At 33.5% G+C, this 26,290-nt stretch overlaps 1 protein-coding gene across 25 annotated transcripts in view; it reads left to right on the plus strand.

The window, feature by feature from the left end:
• Positions 1-26,290, plus strand: part of STPG2 (sperm tail PG-rich repeat containing 2) — a 531,806-nt gene that overhangs the window by 368,266 nt on the left and 137,250 nt on the right. The window contains exons 13-14 of one of the 25 annotated variants that reach the window (XM_038582085.1): positions 14,198-14,247; positions 16,058-16,209. The exons of 21 other annotated variants lie outside the window; for them this stretch is intronic. In XM_038582085.1, the coding sequence (XP_038438013.1) occupies positions 14,198-14,247; positions 16,058-16,070 (63 nt within the window). In that variant the 3' untranslated portion in view covers positions 16,071-16,209. Of the gene's footprint in view, positions 1-2,566; positions 2,600-14,197; positions 14,248-16,057; positions 16,251-26,290 lie in introns of those variants that run through there. 3 more of the 25 variants (XR_005382818.1, XM_038582088.1, XM_038582086.1) reach the window with 3 other exon arrangements.

The raw sequence follows: 26,290 nt of genomic DNA on the forward strand, positions 1-26,290 counted from the left end.
CAAATTCTCTATTTATTGAGACATCTAATACTGTCAATTAAATGGAAGAAATCATTAGAAAAATATTTAGTGTACTTCTCTATGCCAAATCATTAGAAAGAAGCATTACTTGGTGATAGCAAGATCAAAGAAGCTTGCACCAAACATTTCTAAAATTCAACAAATGATTTTGAAATTATTAGTTATTTGTACTATAGTTTAGATCACTCATTAAGCAGTTTTATAATATTTATAATTCTGTTAATTTAGAGAATAAAAATGAATATATTTTAAACACTGTATGCATATATTGATTTACATAAAGCATCAAAACTTTTGGAGTCTGCAGGTGCTTAGGATGGAAAAAAATAGGAAATGCTGATATAAATTGAAATTGTGGAGGGGTGTGGGACATTTCCATAGGTCCTTATGGCTCTCATTTCCATTGTGGACCTATGTTTAGTCGATTTTGATGTATAATTCAAGTTTTATATAGAAGACTAATTTTTCAAACTAATAGAATATATTACATTATCAATTTACCCTATAGAATAAGACAAAATGTATCAAAAAAATGATTCTTCTGTAAGCTTACTGAGACTGCTAACAAAAAGATAACATTAGACTTCATTGAGATACAAATGGTAGGTAGAGGACTAAATTTTGTTATAATAAATCTGACTCCTTCGTGCCTATAGCCTTGCAGTGTGTGCAAATAAATTTTGTTTCTCAGCAAAATTAAAAATTGCTGCTTGTCATAGAACTTCAAGGACTCTCACAAATCCTCAAACCATGCATTTTAATTTTTGAAGACCAAGTAGGGGTCTGCTTCAAGAAGCATAAAGTTTGTGATTGATTACACATACAAAGACCCACAGGGCCATGGATTTTCCAGAAAGGATCAGATCATTCAGTCCAGTGTCTTATTACAAAGATGAAGCAATGGAGACCCAGGGAGAGCAAAATACATCCCTGGATTTAAGAAGTGTTTGTGGCAGGGCTTGGATGGGAATTTATATATAATGGAAACACTTTTCCCAGTATCTATGTTGTCTCCTAAACAGGCTAAATGTAAAAGAAAAAAAAGTAAATTATCTATAGTAATAATTGTTACCTCAATGTAGTTTTAGGTAAGGTCTAGAAGCATTCTATGTAATTCTAGCAAATTAAGTGAAACCATCACTAATTGAACTTCTGCAGGAGTCATGAAGTTGGCCAAAAAGTATTTGAAAGTGTCCTAAGAAGGATGTCTTCCACAGAACAGTTTGGTAGTAGGACATAGCATCTGGCCAGTTTCTCAGAGCCTGGAATGAAAGCAACAAAGTGTTGCCAACCCCCCATGATCAGAAATGAGAGTCTCTGACAATGCCTATTAATTATGTCTTAAAACTAAGTAAACAAGCCACATTCACATGCCACATGGCAGAGGTTAAAATATAAATAGTGAAGCCTAAGGATTCCAGAATATCTGAAACTTTGATAGCCTGGGTGGAAACCAAGAGCAAAATAAAAAGGTTACATGCCACATGGCAGAGGTTAAAATATAGCTAGTGAAGCCTAAGGATTCCAAAGTACTTTGATAGCCTGGGTGGAAATCAAGAGCAGAATAAAAAGATTTCTTGATATTATTTCATAAACTGTCAAAAAAACCCCAGTTTCACATCCTTCATCTAAAGAATACTATAGAGCTGAGCTATTTACATTTTTGTATGAGTTTTTTTTTTTGTTTTTCTAGCAAGATGCTTTCTGCTCACTCTATTCAACAGCTGCCATCTAGCAGAGGCTTTTTCTTTTGAGTGGGGATTTTTTTTTAAACCATAGCTATATAAAACAATAGGCCACATTCAGTTCTCCGTCTGTCTTTTATGTCCTTTTGGATCGTTTAAGGAGCCAACAATTTATTTATAAGCCCCATATTATACTCAAAATAATATTTGATGAACACTAGTTTTCAAAGTTATCAGAGAAGTTACATAACTGTACCTTTAGAATATGAGAAAAAGCACCAGTGCAATTCCTTGTAACTATCTTGACCCTGCTGAGCCATGCAGTTTGCTTGTATACTTTATCCAACTTTGAACATGACATGCAGGAAACAGAAGATGACAGCAGCTCATCCAAAATCTAGTGTTGTCACTGACAAAAAGCTTTGATACATCTAAATCTGCACTTGAGAGGAGGGACGCAAAGTAAATTTACCTTTCTTGACTAAAGGTTCCAAATGAAAAGGCTTTAGAAAATGAGGAAACTAAAAAAATTATTACTGATCTGTTAATAGTGCTTTGGTAAATCACTTTGGTGGCTCTTCATATGAGAGGGTATTGAACATTCCTGCTTTCCTCTGGGTGAGATCGGCTTAATTGAAAAATAGATCATATTGTGCTCAGGGTCCCCAACCTCCTAAGTGTCACAGTTAACCTGGAATGTCTCATGAGTGACTACAACCATTTGATGTTTGCTTTTTTTCTGATTCTCTCAATTTGGTTTTAAAAGGTAGGTCATATAAAATAATACACATTCCTCCAGCACTGTGTCCACAGTTCATCAGAGAAGATAATTTGCAGAGTGTTTATTTGTTCCTTTTCAGGTGCTTATTGGCTTGGCTGGGGACTAACCAAAGGTAATTCTTTTGTCAAAAGCAGGGATGCAGGACAGCGAGAATGCTTATTCATGAATTCTTGTGACAATTTGTGTTTTATTTTGTTTGAAAGGGAAAGGAACTAATAATATCCTGATGCTTTGTGTGTTCTAAAAGCTTTAAAAAATTTTCTCATTTTATTGTCAAGAAAAATATAAGGCAAGTACTTCTTTTAAATAATATATACATACACTTGCCATATTAAGATGAAAGAGTTTTACTAAAGTTGTATTTCAAAGGTTTTAGAAAGTCAAAAGATCAGGGGTCACATCAAATGATCCTCACATCTTTAAATTTCATTCTCTTAAGTTATAGGATGGCAGGACATGAACCTTGGCATACTGGTTCAAGTCTAGATTTTCAGGTTGGAAAATTCTTGCAAAAGATAAAAAAACACTTTCAAGATATTCATCTACAATGTTTTGGGTAATTCAATATATCTGATTTCCTGGTGATTCCCAGTTTGTGTGCCTCAGTTTTCAGTCTACAAGTACTGTTAGAAAAGTAAATATGGTTGAAAATAAAGTGAGTTTTACCAAAATTATCTTTGGAATGGAGGAATTCATCTCATATTCTCTTATACTTTATATACTCTTGAAATAAAGTTCCATTAGAAAAGACACATTAATTTAATACAACTTTAATCACTGCTAGATATGTGTGCTCATAGAAGTTAACTGAAAGAGCTCCATAAAAGAAAAGAGGCAAAGAAATTATACATTAACTTAATAAATATATCTAGACACATGGCCTCACAATTGTATAATGTTGTTGCAAACAGGCCATTTAAAGTAAATTAAAGAACAAAACAGTTAAATGGTTCTATTGTTGAAATTACTTTTGTAAAATGCAGAATGAATAAAGAAAACACGACTATTATGCTATGATACACAGATAAGTATTTGTGGCTTCAGATAAAAATTACCATGACAGTATCAAAATTTGTTTCAAAAATTGCTGTATTTTAAATTACTTAGATGGAAGTGAGGATAATAAGCTCCAGGAAACTGTTACGTGACTAAAAATGTAGCTATGCCATGAGAAAGCTATTAATGTCTAAAATGCATGTAAAGAGTTTTAATAGAACTATTTCATAAAATGTGAGAGCAGAACCAAAGAAATTCTCCATTACTAATTTAAATAACCTCAGTAGAAGATTGAGATAATTTTTGCAGTGTCTTTAAAAGGTTATGAATTAAAATCAAAGTTCCTTTTTAAAAATTGTGTCATTAAAATTTCTATTAGACTACAAGTTCCATGAGGTCACATTCTGGTACTTTTGATATGTAACAGACATTCAGTAAACATTTGTTGCATAAACAATGATTTGACTGATTCATTCATTCATTAAACATGCATCGTGCTATACTGGTCTAGCCATTTTTCAAAGTGATGATAATATTGCCTTGATCTGAAAAGTTCTGTTGTTGTTCAGCCATTTTGAATTTATTTGGCCATTATTCTTAGAGGTTTAATTTTCTCTTGTTTTGATTATCCTGTTCCTTTCTAAAATTTCAATTAAATTATTACAGTGACCCAGGATGTAAATTATAAGAAGATTCATATATAACATTAATTTTATTATATTTTATTTATTGTATTTTTTTCATTTTTAAATTAAGCAGTTCAGAAATAGAGAATTAAGGTAATGGCTCTATTCCTTGTGATTAACTGACCACAAGTAAAATGATTTCGTCCCATTTAGTAAGTCACTTCAAATTTGCAATGACCTCCATGAAAACCAGTTACATTTTTTTTTTATTTTTCTAGAAAATGTTTTATCATTAAAATGGGCATAAAGTATTTTTACATCTTCAATTCTGAGAAACTGATAAAATAATTTAACATCTCTATGTGTTTTGCTATAATTCTATTTATGGATCAAAAATTATCACAGATATATCAAAATATCAAAATAATATCAAAAGCATATTTTATATCTTATATACTTTGCCAAATGCTATTTTCATAAATTTTATCAATATTTCCTAAAAATAAATATATTAATATATTTTCACAAATATGTGATATTAAATATATTAGTGTATTTTTCATTTTTCACAACTACTTTGTTGATATATCCTAGATATTCAATAAATAAACTACCAGGAATTAGTGTATTACATTAGCGCATCCCATTCTTTTTTTTTTTTTTTTTAAGATTTTATTTATTTATTCATGAGAGACCGACAGAGAGAGGGAGAGACAGGCAGAGGGAGAAGCAGGGAGCCTGATATGGGACTCCATCCCATGAGCCTGGGATCACGACCTGAGCTGAAGGCAGATGCTAAACCACTGAGCCATCCAGGTTCCCCCCTATTCTTATTTTTATACCAAATTGCAGTTTATATTTTTCTAAAAATACTCTACAAGCAGATACCAATTTAAAATCTATGGATCTATTTATGTTGAGCAGCAAAAGTCACAGGCACATAATGGTCATTTGTCAATATTGCCAATAAGATAATTTGGAGAGAAATCAGGATTATGACTTATTGACCATAGCATAAATAGATTAAATACTAAATAAAATCTCTTTAAGTTAAATACTAAATAAAATAAAAAAGAAAGAATAGGTATTATTATTTTACCAACATAATCATGCTTTGTTTTTAAAAGACTATACCCGTAACTTTCTTGTGTCTTATTTACTCCTACAATGATGAAAGTGATTTATAACTAAAGACTTAAAAGGAAAGATATATACTAGTTGTCATTTCATCCCTTAATATCCACAAATATTACTGATTTGTGAGGAAAATATGAAATAAAGCAATGTGATGAATTGTTTAGATGTCAGTGAGTTTCTTTTGTTATTATAGTACTATAGGGTATCTGTATGTGTGTTCAAAATATTTTCCTTTTTTTTTTCATTTAGACATATAAAAGTAAGAAGTGAGTTTTAGATTTTAAAAAATCTCTTTATATACCCATTCTTGTGTCACAGCCTACGATTATGTGAAATGGATAATAGTAAAAGTTATAATGAATTAGAAAATTAGATATAATTATTTCCTATTTTTTCCTTCATATTAGTTCTAAGATGCTCTGTTCTAGATACATAATAGAAATACCAAAATAGAACTGACAGATAATGAACATCCATGAGTATACATATATATTTGTGTGTATGTGTGTATATACACTTGTGCTATGATGCATCATGAATATTGAAAAATTGATTCACATGATTAACGTCAATTAGAAGTAGAATTATTTTGGGACACCTGGGTTGCTCAGTGGTTGAGCGCCTTTCTTGGGCTAAGGGCGTGATCTCGGCCAGGCATGGAATCCCCCATCAGGTTCCCTGCAGGGAGCCTGCTTCTTCCTCTGCCTATGTCGCTGCCTCTCTCTCGTAGTCTCTCATGAATAAATACATGTTTTAAAAAAGTCATACATTGATATTCCATAATTAAATTCTCAATGTGATAACTAGGTAAATCTAGAAAAGATACAATAACACAAACCTTGAAATGTAAATGGATGACATCATTGAATAATTTATAAAATAGAAAGACTAAGGAGGTGAATTTGCCACTTCAGATTCTAAATGAAATTTCAAAGTTACATTAAAAAAATGTAGTTTTGGGTCCTGACAACTGAGAAATCACAGAAATTGCTTAATAATGTATAGGAATGTGATAAAATGTATACTTGTTAAAAATTTTCTCATTTCATATGACAAATCCATATGTATGCAACATGATTTAAATATTGAGTTATATGTATATAAAATTATAACATCATTAATAATATTTTCTTAAATATTCACGATAAATATCTGTATGTATATGTCTATATGTCTGTTTACCTAATCTACCTGCCTGCCTATCTATCTATTGATCTGTCTACCTATCTACCTACCTATCCACATGCCTTTAAATATAATTAAAACAGTGGCTGGCATATATCCAATAAATTGTTGTTGAATGAATAATTGATAATTCTTTCTTCACTGGCATTTTTGCACTATATTATTGCTACAGGCATTGATCCTATTCCACATTCCCTTCTAGACTTGAGCACACTAAACACCAGCTCTGTCTCTCTGCATCTTTATATTGTCATTCTTTTTTTTTTTTTTTTAAGTTTTTTTTTTTTTTTTTAAAGATTTTATTTATTTATTCATGATAGTCACACACACAGACACAGAGAGAGAGAGAGAGGCAGAGACACAGGCAGAGGGAGAAGCAGGCTCCATGCAGGGAGCCCGACGTGGGATTCGATCCCGGGTCTCCAGGATCGCGCCCTGGGCCAAAGGCAGGCACCAAACCGCTGCGCCACCCAGGGATCCCTATATTGTCATTCTTGAACACAGTGCCTAGTACAAACATTTTTTGTTGGCTCATATTAGTTATGATATAACTTTATAAAAGATATTGGTTTCTGTGAGTCAATAAATGTGTAACATTCTGTCCTTGAAAACTGAATATTTTGTGTGTGCATTGCATTTCAGAGGAAGGATTTAAGATTATAAAAATATCATATTGACACATGTAAGTAAAGCATTGGGTCATATTAGGTAATTTGATTTTATACTTAAATTATGAGTAAATATCAATACAAATTTATGATTTTATTAGGATTTTTTATTCTTATTATGAATATTAACTGGTATTTAGTCTTTATTATATTTTGGTAGTTCATCTTTCCAATGTGGCCATCATCTAATCTATTTACTCTTCCCATGCCAGTGGGAAGCTCAGAAATAAAAAAAACAATAAAGATATTAAACTTTCTGTGAAATTTTAGTAAAACTAAAAACCAAAATATGCTCTTATTGCTTGTATATTTTAAGCTTAACAGTGATTTAACAATGGAATGGGATTTATTGTCATAAAAATGGTGTCTTGGTTTTAATTAACTTTTTTGATAGGGGTACAAATCAAAGAGTCAATAAGGGAAGATGGATTTTGTTGTTCTTAAATGGCTAGATTAAAATAAGGACTATTCTAATGTTATCTCCTTGGACAATGTGATGTATTTATGTGATATATTTGTTAGTATAAATCTGATTTGGGGATAAGCTTTTACATATAATGAAAAGTATCTATTCAAGATAGGACTTGTCTGATGTTTCTGTCTTTCATTAAAACATTTCATCTATCTTTTTTATTTCTATTATAAATTGAAGAACAGCAAAGAAAAAATAGTCTACTTTTCTCATAGCACATAGCCTTGCATTGTCAGAAATGTCACAGGTTAATGGTACAGCTCAGCTCCATTCATCTTATGCTGACAACTCAACCAACCTAGCACAATCTAGCAAAAACATTCTTCTTAGACCAGGTGACATTCTCAGCCTTTGTTCTTTTAATATGGTAGCCATGAGAGCATTTAGTGTACAATAACTTTGTACAGAAACTTTTTTCTTTAGATTTCTTCAATATTTTCATAGACAAAAATTTTTAGAATTTAAAAATCATTTCTCAAATATATAGAATACTCTTACTTTCAACTAAACTGAAGATTATCTACAAACTATATTTTTAAAATTTTTATCATTTGAAAACTGTAAAAAAAAACCCACAGAATACATTTGTAATTTTCTAACTTTTTGATTGCATAAACATAGTTATAATTTAATACTAAATAGTTAAAGTTAATGCCAGGATTGATAGGTCTTGTAAGCATTGTCTAGATACCGTGGTAAATGAGTCAGAGTATTTTTGAGGAATTCTCACTGTGTTGATAGATATTTAAACAATTTATGATACTTGAATATTTCTAAACCTATTTCTTTGTTATGACTTTGATATTGAATAATAAAATATTCAATGTGCCTTCTCTGAAAATGTAATAATCATATTATAATAGCAACTGTAATACTTCTTTAGTTTTGATTGTTCAGTTTTGATAAGATATATTTTTCCCTTTGTAATAGAAAATCAATTTTTTAAAAAGGGCAAACAGTATTTTGGTTTTAGGAACAAAATACACATAAATATATGTGTATATCTTGCTGTCATTTTCAGAGCAGTTTTTTCATTTTTTAAATAAATTAAGAATGCAGTCCAAATGTGTCTCTCTTGACTGATCACAAAAGCATAAACACTTGTCACATTCTATCTTCATTGTTTTTATATGGTCAATTTTATAAGTTCTCTTATTTAATTTTTCGTACTCATCATGTAGTCTGTTAACTCTGAAGACCCTGAGTTTTTTAAAATAAATTTTATAATGTTGTTTTTTTTGTATTTTATAAGATTTTTTAGGATTAATAAGGCAGAAATTATTAGCCATCCTTGATTTTGAATAAGATATGACCTTCTCTGATAGAACATTTTCTCATAACTGTAACATTTTTACACTGTCCTTAACTATTTTTATATTTTTGCTTTAAATCCATTATTTTTACAGAGAAAAAGATATTTTTGCTGAAGGAGAAATGTGTTTTATATATATCTGAATTTCAGATTAGTATTCTAATAAAATGTATTAGAATGTAATTGGATGTAATTGTGATTTAAATGCATGCATAAATAAGAGATGCTAGATAATTTATTTTCTATAATTAAAGAAAAATCAAAAGAATATAACATTGGGCCAAGCAGTATATTCAGTTTTCAAATACAGTATGGTAATTGATGTCGTTTTCAAAAAATTGAAGTGGGCAGCCCGAGTGGCTCAGTGGTTTAGTGCCGCATTCAGCCCAGGGCTTAATCCTGGAGACCCGGGATCAAGTCCAACGTCGGGCTCCCTACATGGAGCCTGCTTCTCCCTCTGCCTGTGTCTCTGCCTCTGTCTCTCTCTGTGTGTCTCTCATGAATAAATAAATCTTAAAAAAATAAAAAAAAATTGAACTGGTTTTGTCCTTACTGAATTGTAGCTAATGGTACTTTAACACAGTGGAAGTTGTATGGAGTCGCTAAAGTTGCTTCAGATATTCTCTTGAGAGTATAGTATATAGTATAGTAAAGTAAGATAACCACAGTTTTTAAATTTCAGAATTAATAGTAATTCTAAGATGAATCAATTCAAATAGAGCTTCTTCTGTGCTTTTTCTGTTTTCGGTGAATCTAAGCATTATTTTGTATTTTTTTTAATTTTTATTTATTTATGATAGTCACACAGAGAGAGAGAGAGAGAGAGAGGCAGAGACATAAGCAGAGGGTGAAGCAGGCTCCATGTACCGGGAGCCCGACGTGGGATTTGATCCCGGGTCTCCAGAATCACGCCCTGGGCCAAAGGCAGGCACTAAACCTCTGCGCCATCCAGGGATCCCTATTTTGTAGTTTTGCAGCAAAATTTATGTATCACACTGTATCATCATTTTGTGTTTTTGGATTTGGCCAATGTATTTCATTACTATTTTGCATTGATAAATTGAATTAGTTTTGTCTGGAAAATGTTTGCATATTTATATGCAATATAGACTAACATCTGGTGCTTAACATGTAGAGAATTATTAATTTATTTCATAACAACTCAATTAATGTCAGGGAAGATTGATTCATTGTCTGATTAACAGTTTGATATTGTCTGTGGATTAATAGGCACATCAGCTCCACATGCAGTTTTTCAACGTTTCTGTGCTTTTACAAATTCTATTTCACTTACAAAATTTCCTTTTATTTTGGTTATGTTAATGATTATTCTCATCTTGTTTATTTGGCAGTCCTAATCCTTTCATTCTGTTAGTCCTGTCATATTTCAAAGTGTTGAAGGTAATCTCAGATCTTACAGACAAATATGTATTATTTTGTATCCAAATTTGTCTGTAGTCTTTTCAAGATCACTGCTTCTTGGAACCATTCTGCTTTTTCAGATATTCATTCAAACAAAATTTGTGGAATACCTACTTGGTACAAATTAATAGGCTCATGAATTCATTGTATTGGCTTAAATCATTCTTGAAAATTTTTTCTGTTGTTAAAGTGTTCAAGATTTAGAGTTAAGTGCTAGAACAAAGCCATTTTTTCCCATTATCTTTGTTTTTCTTCTCAAGGACTCTGTCAAACTTTCTGTTGTTTTTTTTTTAATACAGTTTTTTATCTCAACAATTGCCAGCAATATATTCAAATAGCAAAAATGGTAAAACAACCTCCAACATTTTCCTTTTTATGCTATTAATGAGAGTCATTGATTATATGTGCCCTTTGCTCAGATGTATTACTGATGGTACTTTCATAAAGTAGTTTGTCTTCTTATAAAAAATTTAGATTTTAAATAATTACCTGGCTCACGGTGCCTGGGTGGCTCATTTGGTGCAGCATCTGCCTTCTGCTTAAGACGTGATCCCAAGGTCCTGGGATCGAGTGCCACATCGAGCTCCTGCTCAGTGGGGAACCTGCTTCTCCCTCTTCTGCTCCCCCTGCTTGTAGTCTCTCTCTCTCAAGTAAATAAATAAAATCTTAAACAAACAAACAAACATAAATAAATAAATAAATATCTGGCTCTTTCAATAGCACATGTTACTGATGGCTTTCAAGGTTTATTATTGTTGTTGTTGTTACTATGACTGTCATGACCTTGTGACTCTAAATTTATTTTTTAATCCCCTGCAGTCTATGCTATTCATGGTTTACATACTGAACTACAGTTTATACATAAATATGGGAGATCAAAATCAGATAATATTGTGATACTTGAAGATAAAAACGTCAGTTACAGACAAAATATTTCCAAAGTCTTTTCTTTGGAAGAGCAGTTGGGATTGCTCAGAATACAGTATAGATTCTGGCTTTCAGAAAAAAAAAAATTAATCGAACTTTAATTTTTTAAAGATTTTTAAATTTTTAAAATTTATTTAGGGGGAGGGAGGGTGGGGGAGAGGAAGAGAGAGAGAGAGAATCTTGAGCAGCCTTCTCACTGAGCACAGAGCCTGACACAGGGCTTGATCCCATGCCCCTGAGACAATGACCTGAGCCAAAATCAGGAGTTAGTTGTTCAACCAACTGAGCCACCCAGGCGCCCCCAGCAAAAAATTTAATCCAGAAGCAACTTGGCCATTACAATGCACTAATAATATTTTATGTACTAAGAACAAAAACTATACCACCAGTTTTACTATAGTCCTTCAATGATTTATTGCCTAAGAGATTTTATTTATCCAGATATGCCACTGGGAATAACAACCAAGTTCACATATGCACATATGGTAATAACTGAATCCTGATATCTGTTTGTCTAGTAGTAGTTGTAAGATAAATCCATATTTCAGATATATTAAAATGTGAAAAATACATTTCTTAGAATAGATGAAATACAGTAATGCATATGAAGTGCTAAGCACAGTTCTGGACCAACAGTTAATAAAATATTAGTGTATTATTATTGAAAAATAGGAAACACAAATTGGATGTGTATTTGACTTTTCTTGTTGCAAACTTTAAATTTAGTTTTGTTAATATTTATTAAGGATGTTTGCAAAAATCTAGACTTGTCAACCAGAAGTGTGTAGTTTAAGTTATTCATCCTGCCTGGCACAGCTTTACATTTGAGTTGCTAAATGGCTGCTGAAAAATAGACCCGTGCGTGCGATTTACCATCTATCTTAAAAGGGAGATCTTAAAATGTCTTATTGAACCTTGCCAGGCTCTTATTGATAATCCTGCTAAAATCAGGAGCCATATCTATTAATAAAGAGTTCTCAAGAATGGTGTTTCTCTCACTATAGTATACACTGTGGAAAACAAAACATATATGTGTAAATAATTCTGTCCTTTAAATATTTTATTATGTAACATAAAAAGAAAGAGGAAAACTATTTTTGTAAATATTTGGCTAATTATAGAATGTCTCTCAGTATGCATGTACAAGAAAATGTTTCAAGATACTCTATATTGTGTTCTATATTCTATCTTACCTAAGAGTTTCAGAAAGGCACAAGTCTCCTCACAGCAATACTTTTCTTTCTAATTTAGCTTAAGGAGGTTAAGTATCCTAGCTTAAATAAATGGATTAATATAGAAAAATTACTTTCCAGTTTCATTTTTTAAAACAATTTTGGTACACTAGATGCCCTACTAAAATAAATATTTTTCATATTTTTAGGATTCCATATTGAACAGGGATTTGCAATGAATCTCAAGGGGATGAAACTTTAACACCTAGAATATTGAGTGGTTCCCTTAAATGTTTTGACTTAGTGGTAGGATACTTTCCTATGTTCTTAAAATCCTCAAATATGGGTTTTTTAATTTAGCATATAATCATACTCATATTTTTAACTTTATAAATTTGATGAATTTAAAGCTGTGAGGTAAAAGAAAATGAAAAAGGAAGATGAGAAAAAGAAAGAAGAGGAATCCAACATCTTTGATTAAAAATAAATTTATTTGGAAATGTTGAGACCTTTATTGGCTATTACAGTTTTTAGGAAATTCCAAATGAATGAGACAGATCTTGCACTGGTGAGGGTCAGAGTTAAAAAAAGAGACACCCGTGTCCTGACTATTCACTAGCATAAATTATGACCTAGCACAGGTGTGTACAAAGAGCAGATGAGTACTCAGATTTAGACGATACCAATTCTGTTTTGCCGAGAGCACCAAAGAGTTAATTAAGGAAGACTCCACAGAGAGGTAATAGTTTCTGAACCTTGAAGAATAGGAATTTGTGAGACTGATAAAGAGGGAGAATGTATTTAGGATAGCAATAGAAATGATAAAGTGTGAAAGAGCACACATTGTTGGGAATTGCAAGTAATTTAATAATAGGGCTAGATAGGGCCAGGGTCATTATCGTATATCTGGGTCAATTTTACTTAAAGATTTTTGGGAAAAAAGTTCCTACGATTTTTCTGATAGTAATTGAAAAAATTATTTTATGTCAAGCCAAACATAAGTATGTCATGGAATGGAGAATAGCATTTATGAATTTCAAATAAATTGTACACCTGGGAATGACCACTTTGTCCATATGATTAACCTCAGACCCTGCAAGTAGAGTTGAACTTTTCTCGGCAGTTATAGATACTTTGCCATCAGACTTTAAGAATATAAATTGAGGTGATAAGAAGTCATTTCCCAAGTATTATAAAAATCATCTCTTTACCCAGAGTCAGGAATATCCGTGGGAAACATTTTGGAGAACGGTGTCTAGAGAGTGTCTGCAAATGGCTTAAAGGGTCATGTTTCACACTACTTGTAGACTTGCTCCATGAAGCCACAGAAGGTCATTACTCTAATCATCTTCATTCCAGCTAGGTAGAAGGAGAACAGAAATTCAGAGCCAGAGAGATTCCTCTTCACACACATCTTTGCCATTTATCTTTCATCTGAGAGAGTATAGCATGAAGACCACAATTAGCCACAAGAAGGTCTGAGAAAAAAGCTGCAGTCACAGCTTTGAGTTCACGCAGAAAGGTGAAACATATCTGGGGTGGATAGCTTGCGTGCAGTCACCTCTAATGATGCAATGACATGAATTCTCAATTGGATCATTTTATCTGAATCATAAAACACCTATTTAGTACAACCAAATTCATTCAAGTATACCTGCCACTATTACCATTTTCCCTAGTAAAATGTATCGAGCTGCATTTTCTAAGGTGTCTATTGTATTAGTTTGCTCAGGTTACAATAGTAAAATACCACAAGTTGCATGACTTAAACAACAGAAATTTATTTCTTGCAGTCCTGGAGGCTGGAAGTCCAAAATCAGGGTTCCAGCCAACTCAGATTCTGGTGAGTGCTCCTCTTCCTAGTTTGCAGATGGCCACCTTCTCACCATGTCCTCATGTACCATTTTCCTAATGTGTACACATGATGATAAAGGGATTAATCTCTCTCTTCCTCTTCTAAAGATGTCACTCCTATGATTTAGGGCTTTTGACTTCATTTAAATTTTTAGTTACCGCCTAAAGACCCCATGTCCAAATACAGTTGCCTTGGATGTTAGGGCTTCAACATATGAACTAGAAGGGGGCACAATTCAGCCCATAGAACCTATATTTCATTGCCTTTACTGTTCTAGAATGTATTTCTTCCCCTATTTCCCCATAACTACTCTAATGCCTGTGTTTTAAACTCCATCTTTAGTGGGGGAAAATATCTGCACTTAAATTAGCCACTCTAAGGAATTCTTGAGAATAGAAAGGACATCTTTTAAGTCTTATGATAAACCAACTAAATAAAAACAACCTTTCTGGGAATAAAATAAGAAACCAAAACATTGGGGCATTGTCTTTTCTTACTCATTACATTTTTATAGCACTGCATAATTATAGATTCGTGCTCAAAAATACTTTCTTTGAAAACTCAGCCACACATATCACAAAGACGGGAATTTTCCTTCGACTTCTACAATCTTTCTTTCAATAAATATTTATTAAGACATTTAATATGCCAATTATCATCGCAAGTATTGAAAATACAACTTTAAAACCTGCCTTTACAGAGCTTAAAGTCTAGTGGGCGTAATGGAATGTGAACAGGAAATTACAATCATGTGATGAAGACTGATGTAAAAAGTACAAGGCACTCTGGGAGTATTTAGAAAGGACACAAGAGCAGAATTTTAGGGGGTCATGAAAGGCTTCTTCGAATGGTTGACAGCTCCTGAAGGAGAAGTAGTTAGCCTGGAAGTCATACATGCACATGCATTTTGGGTGTTGGAAAGAAGATGATGTGGTAACATTGTCCAGCCAGGGAGGGTCCTGGGAGTGAGAAAGAGCATGCGAATCATGTCAAAATCTCATCTTCCTGTCGATCTTCAAGCCAAAACATGTAATTGCCCTCTAGTGACTATCACATCATGTATAAATTCTTCAAAACTTTAAAACCTTCTGTGATCATAGAACTGTGAATAGTTTGGTGTTTTATTCTATTGGAAGCTGACAAGTTAGCTGGCCACTGTTCAGAGGCTGGCAGAAGATAGGAGACACCTGCATCTGAGACATAGACATTTTATTATTTGTAGCAATAGTAGCAGCAAGAGTATCGGTTTTTGCAACATTTCCCCAAGACGAATTCCTTAAGGGTGGTATGGAGAAGCCCAGGTGATACGTGCACATGCAGTGTATAGGATTACGTGAGAGGAATATGAAACTTAGAGAATTTGAATATAAGATGGAGTAAGCCTCCTTGAACTTTGCACAAGAAGGAAACATTATCTTTATTTCACTGAACAGTAAACAAGCTTGTCCTTTGCTCTGGAACAATATTCTTACTGGTTCAAAGCTGTTCAATCTACAAACATACTTAAAAAGTTAGTTAAAAACCATGAGTACCTCTACATGTGAATTATGCAAGGGTCCCAAGGAGAATTGCTTCTCAGTTATTTTAAGACCTTCTACAACCTTGGTTTTTTAAAAATATGCAACCTTATTTTCTTTTTATTCCCCCCAAAATGTTCTGTTTTGAATCAATTTCCCTGACTCAACACCCCCTGCTTTCCTTCTACTTAGCTATAAGCTAATAAAATGAACAGATCCAAACAAAGCTTCTCTTCTCTGTGTCAGGAACTGCACACAATCTGGGTCTTCTGTACTTGCAGGGTTCCATGTTAGCCTGTCACTGTATCATGGATGATGGGAGAAAAACATGAGACTCCTGCATCAGTGAGAAACGACTTTACTACTCCCAGCAAAAGCAGAAGCAGAAGCCAGAGCTCCATATTCATTTTTATTCGTTTTCATGTTCCTCATGTAGCATGGAGAGAGAGGCCTGCCAAATTTAGCAAATAAAAAATATAGAATACCCAATTAAATTTGAATTTTAGTTAAATGTTTTTCATTGTACATATGTGTCATGCAATATTTGAGTCACACTTACATGAAACAGAACATCCCCTGTTTATCCAAAATTCAAATTTCACTGGATGTCCTGTATTTTATCTGGCAATTATACAGGTGGGCTAGAGAAGGCCCGCGATGGACACCTGCATATCCAGTGGGCTGTGTTACAGATGAGAAAGCCAGAGCTTGGGATATCTATCACTAGTTTGCTTTTGCAGTGAATGGAAGTAAGCCTATTCTTTGGGAAGAGATGTTACATCATTCCTTAATATTGTTCCATGTAAAACAAAACGAAACAAAGATCTAGAAAATGGACCAGGTAAGGAGTGATCAAAACCTTGCATTTTTTGTCTACTCAGCAAGAGTGTGCGGGAATCCTCAGGGCCTACAGTGGATTGTTTCCTGCAACATTCAGAAGTCCGTAACAGAAACTAGCCTTAATTCCCATCTAAAAGACTCTATTTGGATATAGCAGTATAACTTTTTATATTTGTATTTTTAGTATTTGGTCCCACCTAGCTTTGTCTTTGGATTTGCTTTATGATCTTAGTGAGGCCAGAGATGTGTCCTACTTTTTCTTTTCTTAGTATTTCACAGCATCTTTTATAATGTTCATAAATAGATGCTACTTACCAAGGTCTTTTCATATAATTGAATATAACTTATACCTTTCGGATAAATAGCTCTTAGCTTTTACATTTTTAAGGATAATAGTAAACAAAGAATAAATTCTTTGGGAAAATATTTATCTGAATCTATGTGAGAAAAGTGGTTTTTAGCCAGAAGCACATTGTCTCAATTTCTGCACTATAATAAATAACAAATTTCTCTTTTGCTCTCCTGTGCTTCTAATTATGTAATATCTTTTGATATTATTCTTTATATATCTTGGCATGTGCAAGCTTTCTCAGATATAAGGTTGTATAACTTTATGAACTTTGGCAGGTTACCATAATGGTAAAGCCTCTAGATAGAATTTCAAGATGGCATCCAGGCACTGCTTCTCTATATTTCCTCTTAGACAAAATGAGAGGGCTTTCCATTTGAATTTTGAGAAAATCATATGCTATTTGATCCTTAGGTCAAATATACATATAAAAATACACACACACGCAGTTTGACTTTTTTCCATATCCCATCATTTACCACTATTTGAAGCATATAGCAGTGAGGTAATCAGTACTTTTTTATCCTGACAAAAAGGAATATGTGCAGGTTTGGGGCAGGTGAGAAGAAGCATCTGTGATCAATGGAAGAAATAAAAATAAGAACAGATGGCTCCTTAGTTATGTCCTGTGTCAAGTTACATGCCACTTTTCTATTGATTATTGTAAATAACTTAGTAATGAATCATAATGCTATGTTCTCTATCTCTCATATGTATGAAGATAAAAATTTAGGCCCCACTTACATGTATATATATATATATATATATATATATATATATATATATATATATATAAAACACCACTCTGTGGTTGGATGTCAAATAAGAACTCATAATAATAAAAAGCTTACTAGTAATGGGCACCATGGCTGCTCTTCCACTTACCTAACAACAAATAGGAATGTGAAATACACAGTAAAACGGCCACCACAGCACAAGTCCTCAAATTGATTTTAGCAAGAAAGCTCCTTCTAGTGAATGCAAACCACTTGATTAACAAGAAAATGGCATTTTATTGAAAAACACAGGGCATCCTATAATCATGTGTTTATACTCAGGTCACCCATTTGGATGATATTAAAATTTTATGGTTGAGCTGTTCTCTGAATGAGCTGGTATCCTGAAAGCATTCATTTATTCAAGGTTTATCATACCCTGAAATATTTTACATTCTTAATGAATTAAAAGCACTCTGTTCCTGTATGTATTACCTATTGCTATATATTGAAGGATCCAAATGTTTAATGGCTTAAAAAAATTTTTTTTTTATCTCTAATGGTTTTGTGGGCTGACTTGGTTTGGCTGGGCAGTTCTCAGTTGGGGTCTCCCATTTAGAGGAAATAAGATGTGAACTGGAGTTGGCATCATCTAAAGGCTTGACAGAGATGGATGTTGAGGAAGGATCACTCATGACTAGAAGTTGTTGCTGGCTTCTCCCAGTGGCAACTGGGTTTCTAGAGGGAGCTTTCCATGAAGAAGTGTTCTAAGAGATACAGGCAAAAGCTGTAAGCATCTGACCTAGCTTTGGAAGTCCCAAAATATCCCTTCTGCCACATTCTCTTGGTAAGACAAGTCACAAATCTCAGTCTAGGTTCAAGGGCCAGGGGAATTAGATTTCAATTCTTGATGGAGGAATAGCAAAAGTACATTGCAGAATAGTGTGTTAGACACTCTTTGGAAAATATTTTCTTTTTTTTTTTTTTTAAGATTTCTTTATTTATTCATGAGACACACACACACAGAGGCAGAGACACAGGCAGAGGGAGAAACAGGCTCTTCACAGGGAGCCCGATTTGGGACCTTATCCCGGATCCTGGGATCATGCCCTGAGCCAAAGGCAGACACTTAACCACTGAGCCTCCCAGGCGTCCTGTGGAAAATATTTTCTGCCATAGTTTCTTAGAGGGCTACTTAACTGGGCTTTGGGCTTGGTAAGCAAGTTGGATTTTTATACTAAAAATTACTTTAGCAATACTAATTAGAGAAAACTGAATAATAATAAAGACTTCTCTAACCACCAGTCTTGTAAACTATGATGTGGTATCATCATAGTCTAATATAGATTTCCACAGTTTCCAGAATGCATGTCTCCTGTTGCTACTCTGGCATTCTTTCTTAATACTACCTGAACTATATCCACTGTTGGTATCTAATTCATACTTCCCCTTCCCAAGGTCAGCTTGCTAGTGTATCTCTTTCTTTAAAGCCTAAAAGCATTTCCGTGGAATTCCTATTAATAGGGCATATCCCCACTCTGTCTAGTTCTCCAGTTAAAGAAAAAGTAAGTGCAAAAGAGATTTTGGTTGAGGTAGGGAGGATTATCTCTGCTTTACCCCTAAATGATCTTCATCAGATCTATGAAAGCCAATTATCTTAAGTATATAATTTAATAAAATGTTTGCAATGCAAATGAATCTTCCAGAAAAGTACCCTTGCATTTTCTGTCAAATACTAATCCCTTATATGTATCATGGAGATATCACAGCTTCTAATTCCTAATCTTTAACTTGGTCACAAGAATAACTTATTTCTAATCTGAACTACATGTTTTTCATATGAGATCAGAAGTCAGAAACTTAAATCATAATCCTAAATCAATTAACATATATGTACTGTTTTTGAGATGGGGATAGTGATACTTCTTTCCACATTTGTGTACCAGTTTATGCCAGATATTGAGAATACAGCTTTGAAAAAATGAACACAAATCTTTGCCCTCATGAATCTTGCATTCTAAAAGAGGAATTAAGCTTAAGTTACTTATATTACATATTATTGTATATATTGTATATTACATATTATTATGTTACATATTATTGTAAGCTAAATGCAACCTCAGTAAGGAAAGGAATGGGATCAGTCTCACTACAAGAATATAAGGAATTTGTTTGAAATTTTTCTGAAAACAAAACATTGAATGGACATTATATCATCATGACTTTTTAAGATACCTTCATATTTCTCTATGGTTTTTAAGTTAAATATATATACACACACATCTGCATACATTTTATCTAAATAATCTCCCTATCCTATAATATGTTATAATGTGAATATGAAATAATTTGTCTAGTAAGTTTTATAAACCAAAATATTAAAATAATATAGCATTTAAATTTTGTTGTAAATCTGAGGAAATTTGGAAACCTGTATTTATATCATTTTCAAGCTTCCTACACTTAAAGTAGTATGCACCTTCTTCCCTGCAAACAAGTCACTCTTACCTCTTGCTCATTTTATAATTTAATAAGTCTTTGGAAGGCACATATGAATTGGCATGAACTGATCAACCTTTTGCTATGAAATAATTCTCTTAAAAGTAACCTTTGTTATTATATATATTTAAATTCTTTTTCTTCTTAAGGGTATTGAGTGGGCAAATGCTATTCCCCAAGCCTTGTTGATATCACCACCAGTGATGTTTTTAACAAACAACAAATTAAACAGTCAGTCCTCATGCAGCTGTGCTCAGGAATAAATGGAGTAGAAACAAATCAATAATGCCATATAGAAGAAGACAAAACCAATAATAAAATAATTTCCTAGTCTCCAGAAAAATGGTACAAATAATGGAAAGTAAACTTAAAAATATGATTCTAAAGACTTCTTTTACTAGATAGGGGGAAATTTCTTATTTCTCAAAATTTGTTATGGATGCTGTATTTTGTCAAATGCTTTCTCTGCATCTATTGAGAGGATCATATGGTTCTTGGTTTTTCTCTTGGTGATATGATGAATCACATTGATTGTTTTATGAGTGTTGAACCAGCCTTGTGTCCCAGGGATAAATCCTACTTGGTCATGGTGAATAATCTTCTTAATGTACTGTTGGATCCTATTGGCTAGTATCTTGTTGAGAATTTTTGCATCCATGTTCATCAGGGATATTGGTCTGTAATTCTCCTTTTTGGTGGGGTCTTTGTCTGGTTTTGGAATTAAGGTGATGCTGGCCTCATAGAACGAATTTGGAAGTACTCCATCTCTTTCTATCTTTCCACACAGCTTTAGTAGAATAGGTATGGTTTCTTCTTTAAACGTTTGATAGAATTCCCCAGGGAAGCCATCTGGCCCTGGACTTTTGTGTCTTGGGAGGATTTTGATGACTGCTTCAATTTCCTCCCTGGTTATTGGCCTGTTCAGGTTTTCTATTTCTTCCTGTTCCAGTTTTGGTAGTTTGTGGCTTTCCAGGAATGCGTCCATTTCTTCTAGATTGCCTAATTTATTGGCATATAGCTGCTCATAATGTGTTTTTAAAATCGTTTGTATTTCCTTGGTATTGGTAGTGATCTCTCCTTTCTCATTCATGATTCATTTGAGTCTTCTCTCTCTTCTTTTTATAAGGCTGGCTAATGGTTTATCTATCTTATTAATTCTTTCAAAGAACCAACTCCTGGTTTTGTTGATCTGTTCCACAGTTCTTCTGGTCTTGATTTTGTTGAGTTCTGCTAAAATATTTATTAACTCTCTTCTTCTGCTGGGTGTAGGATCTATTTGCTGTTTTTTCTCAAGCTCCTTTATGTGTAAGGTTAGCTTTTGTATTTGAGTTCTTTCCAGTTTTTGAATGGATGCTTGTATTGCGATGCATTTCCCCCTTAGGACTGCTCTTGCTGCATCCCAAAGATTTTGAACGGTTGTATCTTCATTCTCATTAGTTTCCATTAATCTTTTTAATTCTTCCTTAATTTCCTGGTTGACCCTTTTCATCTTTTAGCAGGATGGTCCTTAAACTCCACGTGTTTGAGGTCATTCCAAACTTCTTGTTGTGATTTAGTTCTAATTTCAAGGCATTATGGTCTGAGAATATGCAGGGGATGATCCCAATCTTTTGGTATCGGTTCAGACCCAATTTGTGACCCAGTATGTGGTCTATTCTGGAGAAAGTTCCATGTGCACTTGAGAAGAATGTGTATTCAGTTGCATTTGGATGTAAAGTTCTGTAGATATCTGTGAAATCCATCTGGTCCATTGTATCATTTAAAGCTCTCGTTTCTTTGGAGATGTTGTGCTTAGAAGACCTATCGAGTATAGAAAGAGCTAGATTGAAGTCATCAAGTATAAGTGTATTATTATCTAAGTATTTCTTCACTTTGGTTATTAATTGATTGATATATTTGGCAGCTCCCACATTCGGGGCATATATATTGAGGATTGTTAAGTCCTCTTGTTGGATAGATCCTTTAAGTATGATATAGTGTCCCTCTTCATCTCTCACTGCAATCTTCGGGGTAAACTTTAGTTTATCTGATATAAGGATGGCTACCCCTGCTTTCTTTTGAGGACCATTTGAGTAGTAAATGGTTCTCCAACCTTTTATTTTCAGGCTGTAGGTGTCCTTCTGTCTAAAATGAGTCTCTTTTAGACAGCAAATAGATGGGTTCTGCTTTTTATCCAGTCTGACACCATTTGCTCCAACGTGGATGGAACTGGAGGGTATTATGCTGAGTGAAATAAGTCAATCGGAGAAGGGCAAACATTATATGTTCTCATTCATTTGGGGAATATAAATAATAGTGAAAGGGAATATAAGGGAAGGGAGAAGAAATGTGTGGGAAATATCAGAAAGGGAAACAGAACATAAAGACTCCTAACTCTGGGAAACGAACTAGGGGTGGTGGAAGGGGAGGAGGGCGGGGGGTGGGGGTGAATGGGTGACGTGCACTGAGGGGGGCACTTGACCGGATGAGCACTGGGTGTTATTCTGTATGTTGGCAAATTGAACACCAATAAAAAATAAAATTATTATAAAAAAATTGTTATGGATACTTACTGTTCTATTGCTACTCTGCTTGTGAAAACAGGACTATAAAAATAGGTAATGGTGTTTAAGGAGCACATTTGTGATGAGCCCTGGCTTGTAGGGAAGTGCTGAATCACTATATTGTACTCCTGAAGCTAATATTACACTGTATATTAATTGAACTTAAATAAGAACTTTTAAAAAATCAGAACCTTAGTAAGAAGAGAAAATAAAAAGTTAGGAAAGTATTGATTCCATCCATTCCTTTCCTTGCTAATTGAGTTTACATTACTTAATTCACTTTTTCTTTCTGTTCCCACTAAAAAGATGTAAGAAACAATATGGAATTTTTCCAAAAACAAAACATTGAATGAATATCTTAATCATCATGACTTTTTAAGTATCTTCATATTTCTCTATGGTTTTCCAAAAGTTCCTATCTCATCTTCTGGCACAACTGTACATAAAATGAGCTGATTTTGTGTTACTATTTACGGATGTTAATTTTTTTTTTTTTTGTCCAGCTCAGTGGTACAAAATATGTCATGTAATTCACTAGCTTTTCCAACATTTCCTTAAATCTAGCCACAAGCAATTAAGATATCAGTAAAAATATATATTTTATCTAGCACATGGTGTACCATGGTAAGATAGGTATTTGAAAGATACTATGATTAAAACAACAAACAAGAAAGAATACTAAATAGGACCATTTTATTATACCAAAAGAATTACCAGTACATTGTCAAACCAAAGATTAATCCTTTACAACACACATTTATTTTACACTTACTATCTTTGATGTTGCATTTGATATCACTATAATTATCAGAAACAAGCATTTATTTTATTTAAGAAAATATTTCATTTATAAATTCATGGAAGACACACAGAGAGAAGCAGAGACATAGGCAGAGGGAGAAGCAGGTTCCCTGTGGGGAGCCCAATGCGGGACTCGATTCCAGGACCCTGGGATCATGACCTGAGCCAAAGGCAGATGCTCAACCACTGAGCCACCCAGGTGCCCCACAACCAGAATTTATCAGTTGTAGTAGTAAATGCTGTCAGGCCAGGACCCAGATCTTGGTTTCTAAATATTATTTTTCAATAAACCAGAGCTCCTTAGAAAAATGAGTGATTCTAATAACGGGCGATAAAGACACAATGTGAGATAGAACACTTTATGTACCAGTACCAGAAAGTAATTGCTGAAAAAAACAAAAGGGTAGGGGTATCCCAAAGTTGGATTAATTTGAGCAATACAGTAAATAACATAGTATTGGTTGTAACTCAGAGTATAAAATTAATATGCATGAGTTCACACTGATGTAAATTAATGACTTAATAAATGAGGAAGAAGGGACAGATCATCCCTAAAGAAAAATTTTAAATAATCTATGTAGTTATTCCCCCACTACACACACACACACAAGAGGTGGAATATAATTCCCCTATATCCCCGCTCCCTAAGAACACATACACTTAACCTGAGTGTTGGCTGGACTTTGTGACTCACTTTTAAAGAATAAAGTATAGAAAAGGAAAAAACAGTACCTTTATAATATAGAAACCTGGCTTAACCAAGTGACCAAAGTTAGTATTTCTAGTGGTAAGTGTTGTTAGTTAATATCAGGTACTTTCTGATATGGTGTGATGAGAAGGGCATTTCACTTTTTTTGGTATTTTTCTCCCAAATCCATGGAGCAACATCACATAATCACATACTTGAGGACATTCTACAAAATACATAACCAATATTTTTCAAATTATCAAGATCATGAAAAATAAAGATACTAAGAAGTATCACAAAACAATTGACCATTGCTCAAACTTCATAGTTTTTATTCCTCGCTATTATTTGTTTGTTTATTGGTTTGGATCTAGTTGCATCTATTTTTGACTAGTGGGAATTGGGAAAGATGGGTATGCCAGATAATCACTTCTCTTCATTGAAACCTGTTAGAGGGATGCCTGGGTGGCTCAGCGGTTGAAGGTCAGTCTTCGGCCCAGGGTGTGATCCTAGAGGCCGGGGATCGAGTCCCACATTGGGCTCCCTGCATGGAGCCTGCTTCTCCCTCTGCCTGTGTCTCTGACTCTCTCTCTCATGAATAAGTAAATAAAATCTAAAAAAAAAAAAAAACCCTGTTAGATTTTTGTTCCTTCCCCTGGCACACCCAGAGTAATATTCCACAGCCTGCCTTTTAGTTGGCTGTAGCCATGTGACCGACTTCTGGCTGCTGTAATATGGTAGGAGGTACATAATCTCATACATACATTCTTCCTCTTTGTGAGTGCTCCTCTACTTTTGTTCTTACAAAGAAACTAAAATTTTATACATAGTCTTTTGTTTTCTTTAATTATTAATATTATTCTTTTTTTTACATTTATAATTCATCTGAAATTTATTTTGTTTTCTAGTGAGGTGATTTAACCTTTTTGATAATAACTAATAGTTTTAAAATTAATAAGTATTGACTAATTCTTTCCTCACTGATTGAAAATCTTAACTTTAGTGTATACTATGTTAGAACTACTGTTTGAAATGCTCAGTTTTTACATTACTTTTTTGACACCTTGTTTTCTGAAAATTCTTGAGAAATTTAGAAAATTGTATGTTTTTGGGTATTTAATTTTGCCAAATATAATTTGGCTAGCTAAATGCACGGTTTTCCATTTTTGACCTAATTATTTACTATGTTTTTAAATATTATATTAAAACTTTAATATTGGAATAAGTCAAATTCGCTTGGTGTATAGTCTTTTATTAAAAAAGCCTAGATATTGTGTACTAGCATTTTCATCCTTAATTTAGCATCTGAGTTTATAGATAAGTTTATTTGTGTGTGTTAGTATTATTAGGTTATTTATTTGTTTATTTATTTATTTATTCATGAGAGACAGAGAGAGAGGCAGAGACACAGGCAGAGGGAGAAGCAGGCTCCTCGCAGGGAGACTGATGGGGAACTTGATCCCAGATTCTAGGATCATGACCTGAGCCAAAGACAGATGCTCAACCACTGAGCTACCCAGGTGCCCCTTGTTAGGTTTTTATATCATGGATATGTAAGTGAAGAAATTTGAAATGCTCTGGAACTATGGTCTCTCTAGACACTGGATTGTAAGCTCCATGAGGGCAGGGACCATGATTTTCTTGCCACCACTTTATTCTTAGTGCCTAGCATCTATCAGTATATAATAGGTAATACTAGTTAAATAAATCTACTGAATTTGTATTTTTTTTTTTTTTGTTATTTGAAAGATTAAAAACATTCATGGTTAAAACTTTTCTGAGCTAAGATAAGATAATTTTAAAAGCTGAAATTCTATGGCAATTTCTAAAAAATTCCTTCATCAATATTAAATTTTGTCTAGCAATTTGACCATTTTTCCTAGATAATATTCTATTTAATTCAAATTTTATTTTTTTAATTATTTATTCATGAGAGACACAGAGAGAGAGAGGCAGAGACAGAGGCAAAGACAGAAGCAGGCTCCATGCAGGGAGCCTGATGTGGGACTCAATCCCGGGACTTCAGCATTACGCCCTGAGCCGAAGCCAGACGCTTAACCACTGAGCCACCCAGGTGT

The sequence above is a fragment of the Canis lupus genome, chromosome 32, assembly GCF_011100685.1.
Source record: "Canis lupus familiaris isolate Mischka breed German Shepherd chromosome 32, alternate assembly UU_Cfam_GSD_1.0, whole genome shotgun sequence".
Taxonomy (NCBI): domain Eukaryota; kingdom Metazoa; phylum Chordata; class Mammalia; order Carnivora; family Canidae; genus Canis; species Canis lupus.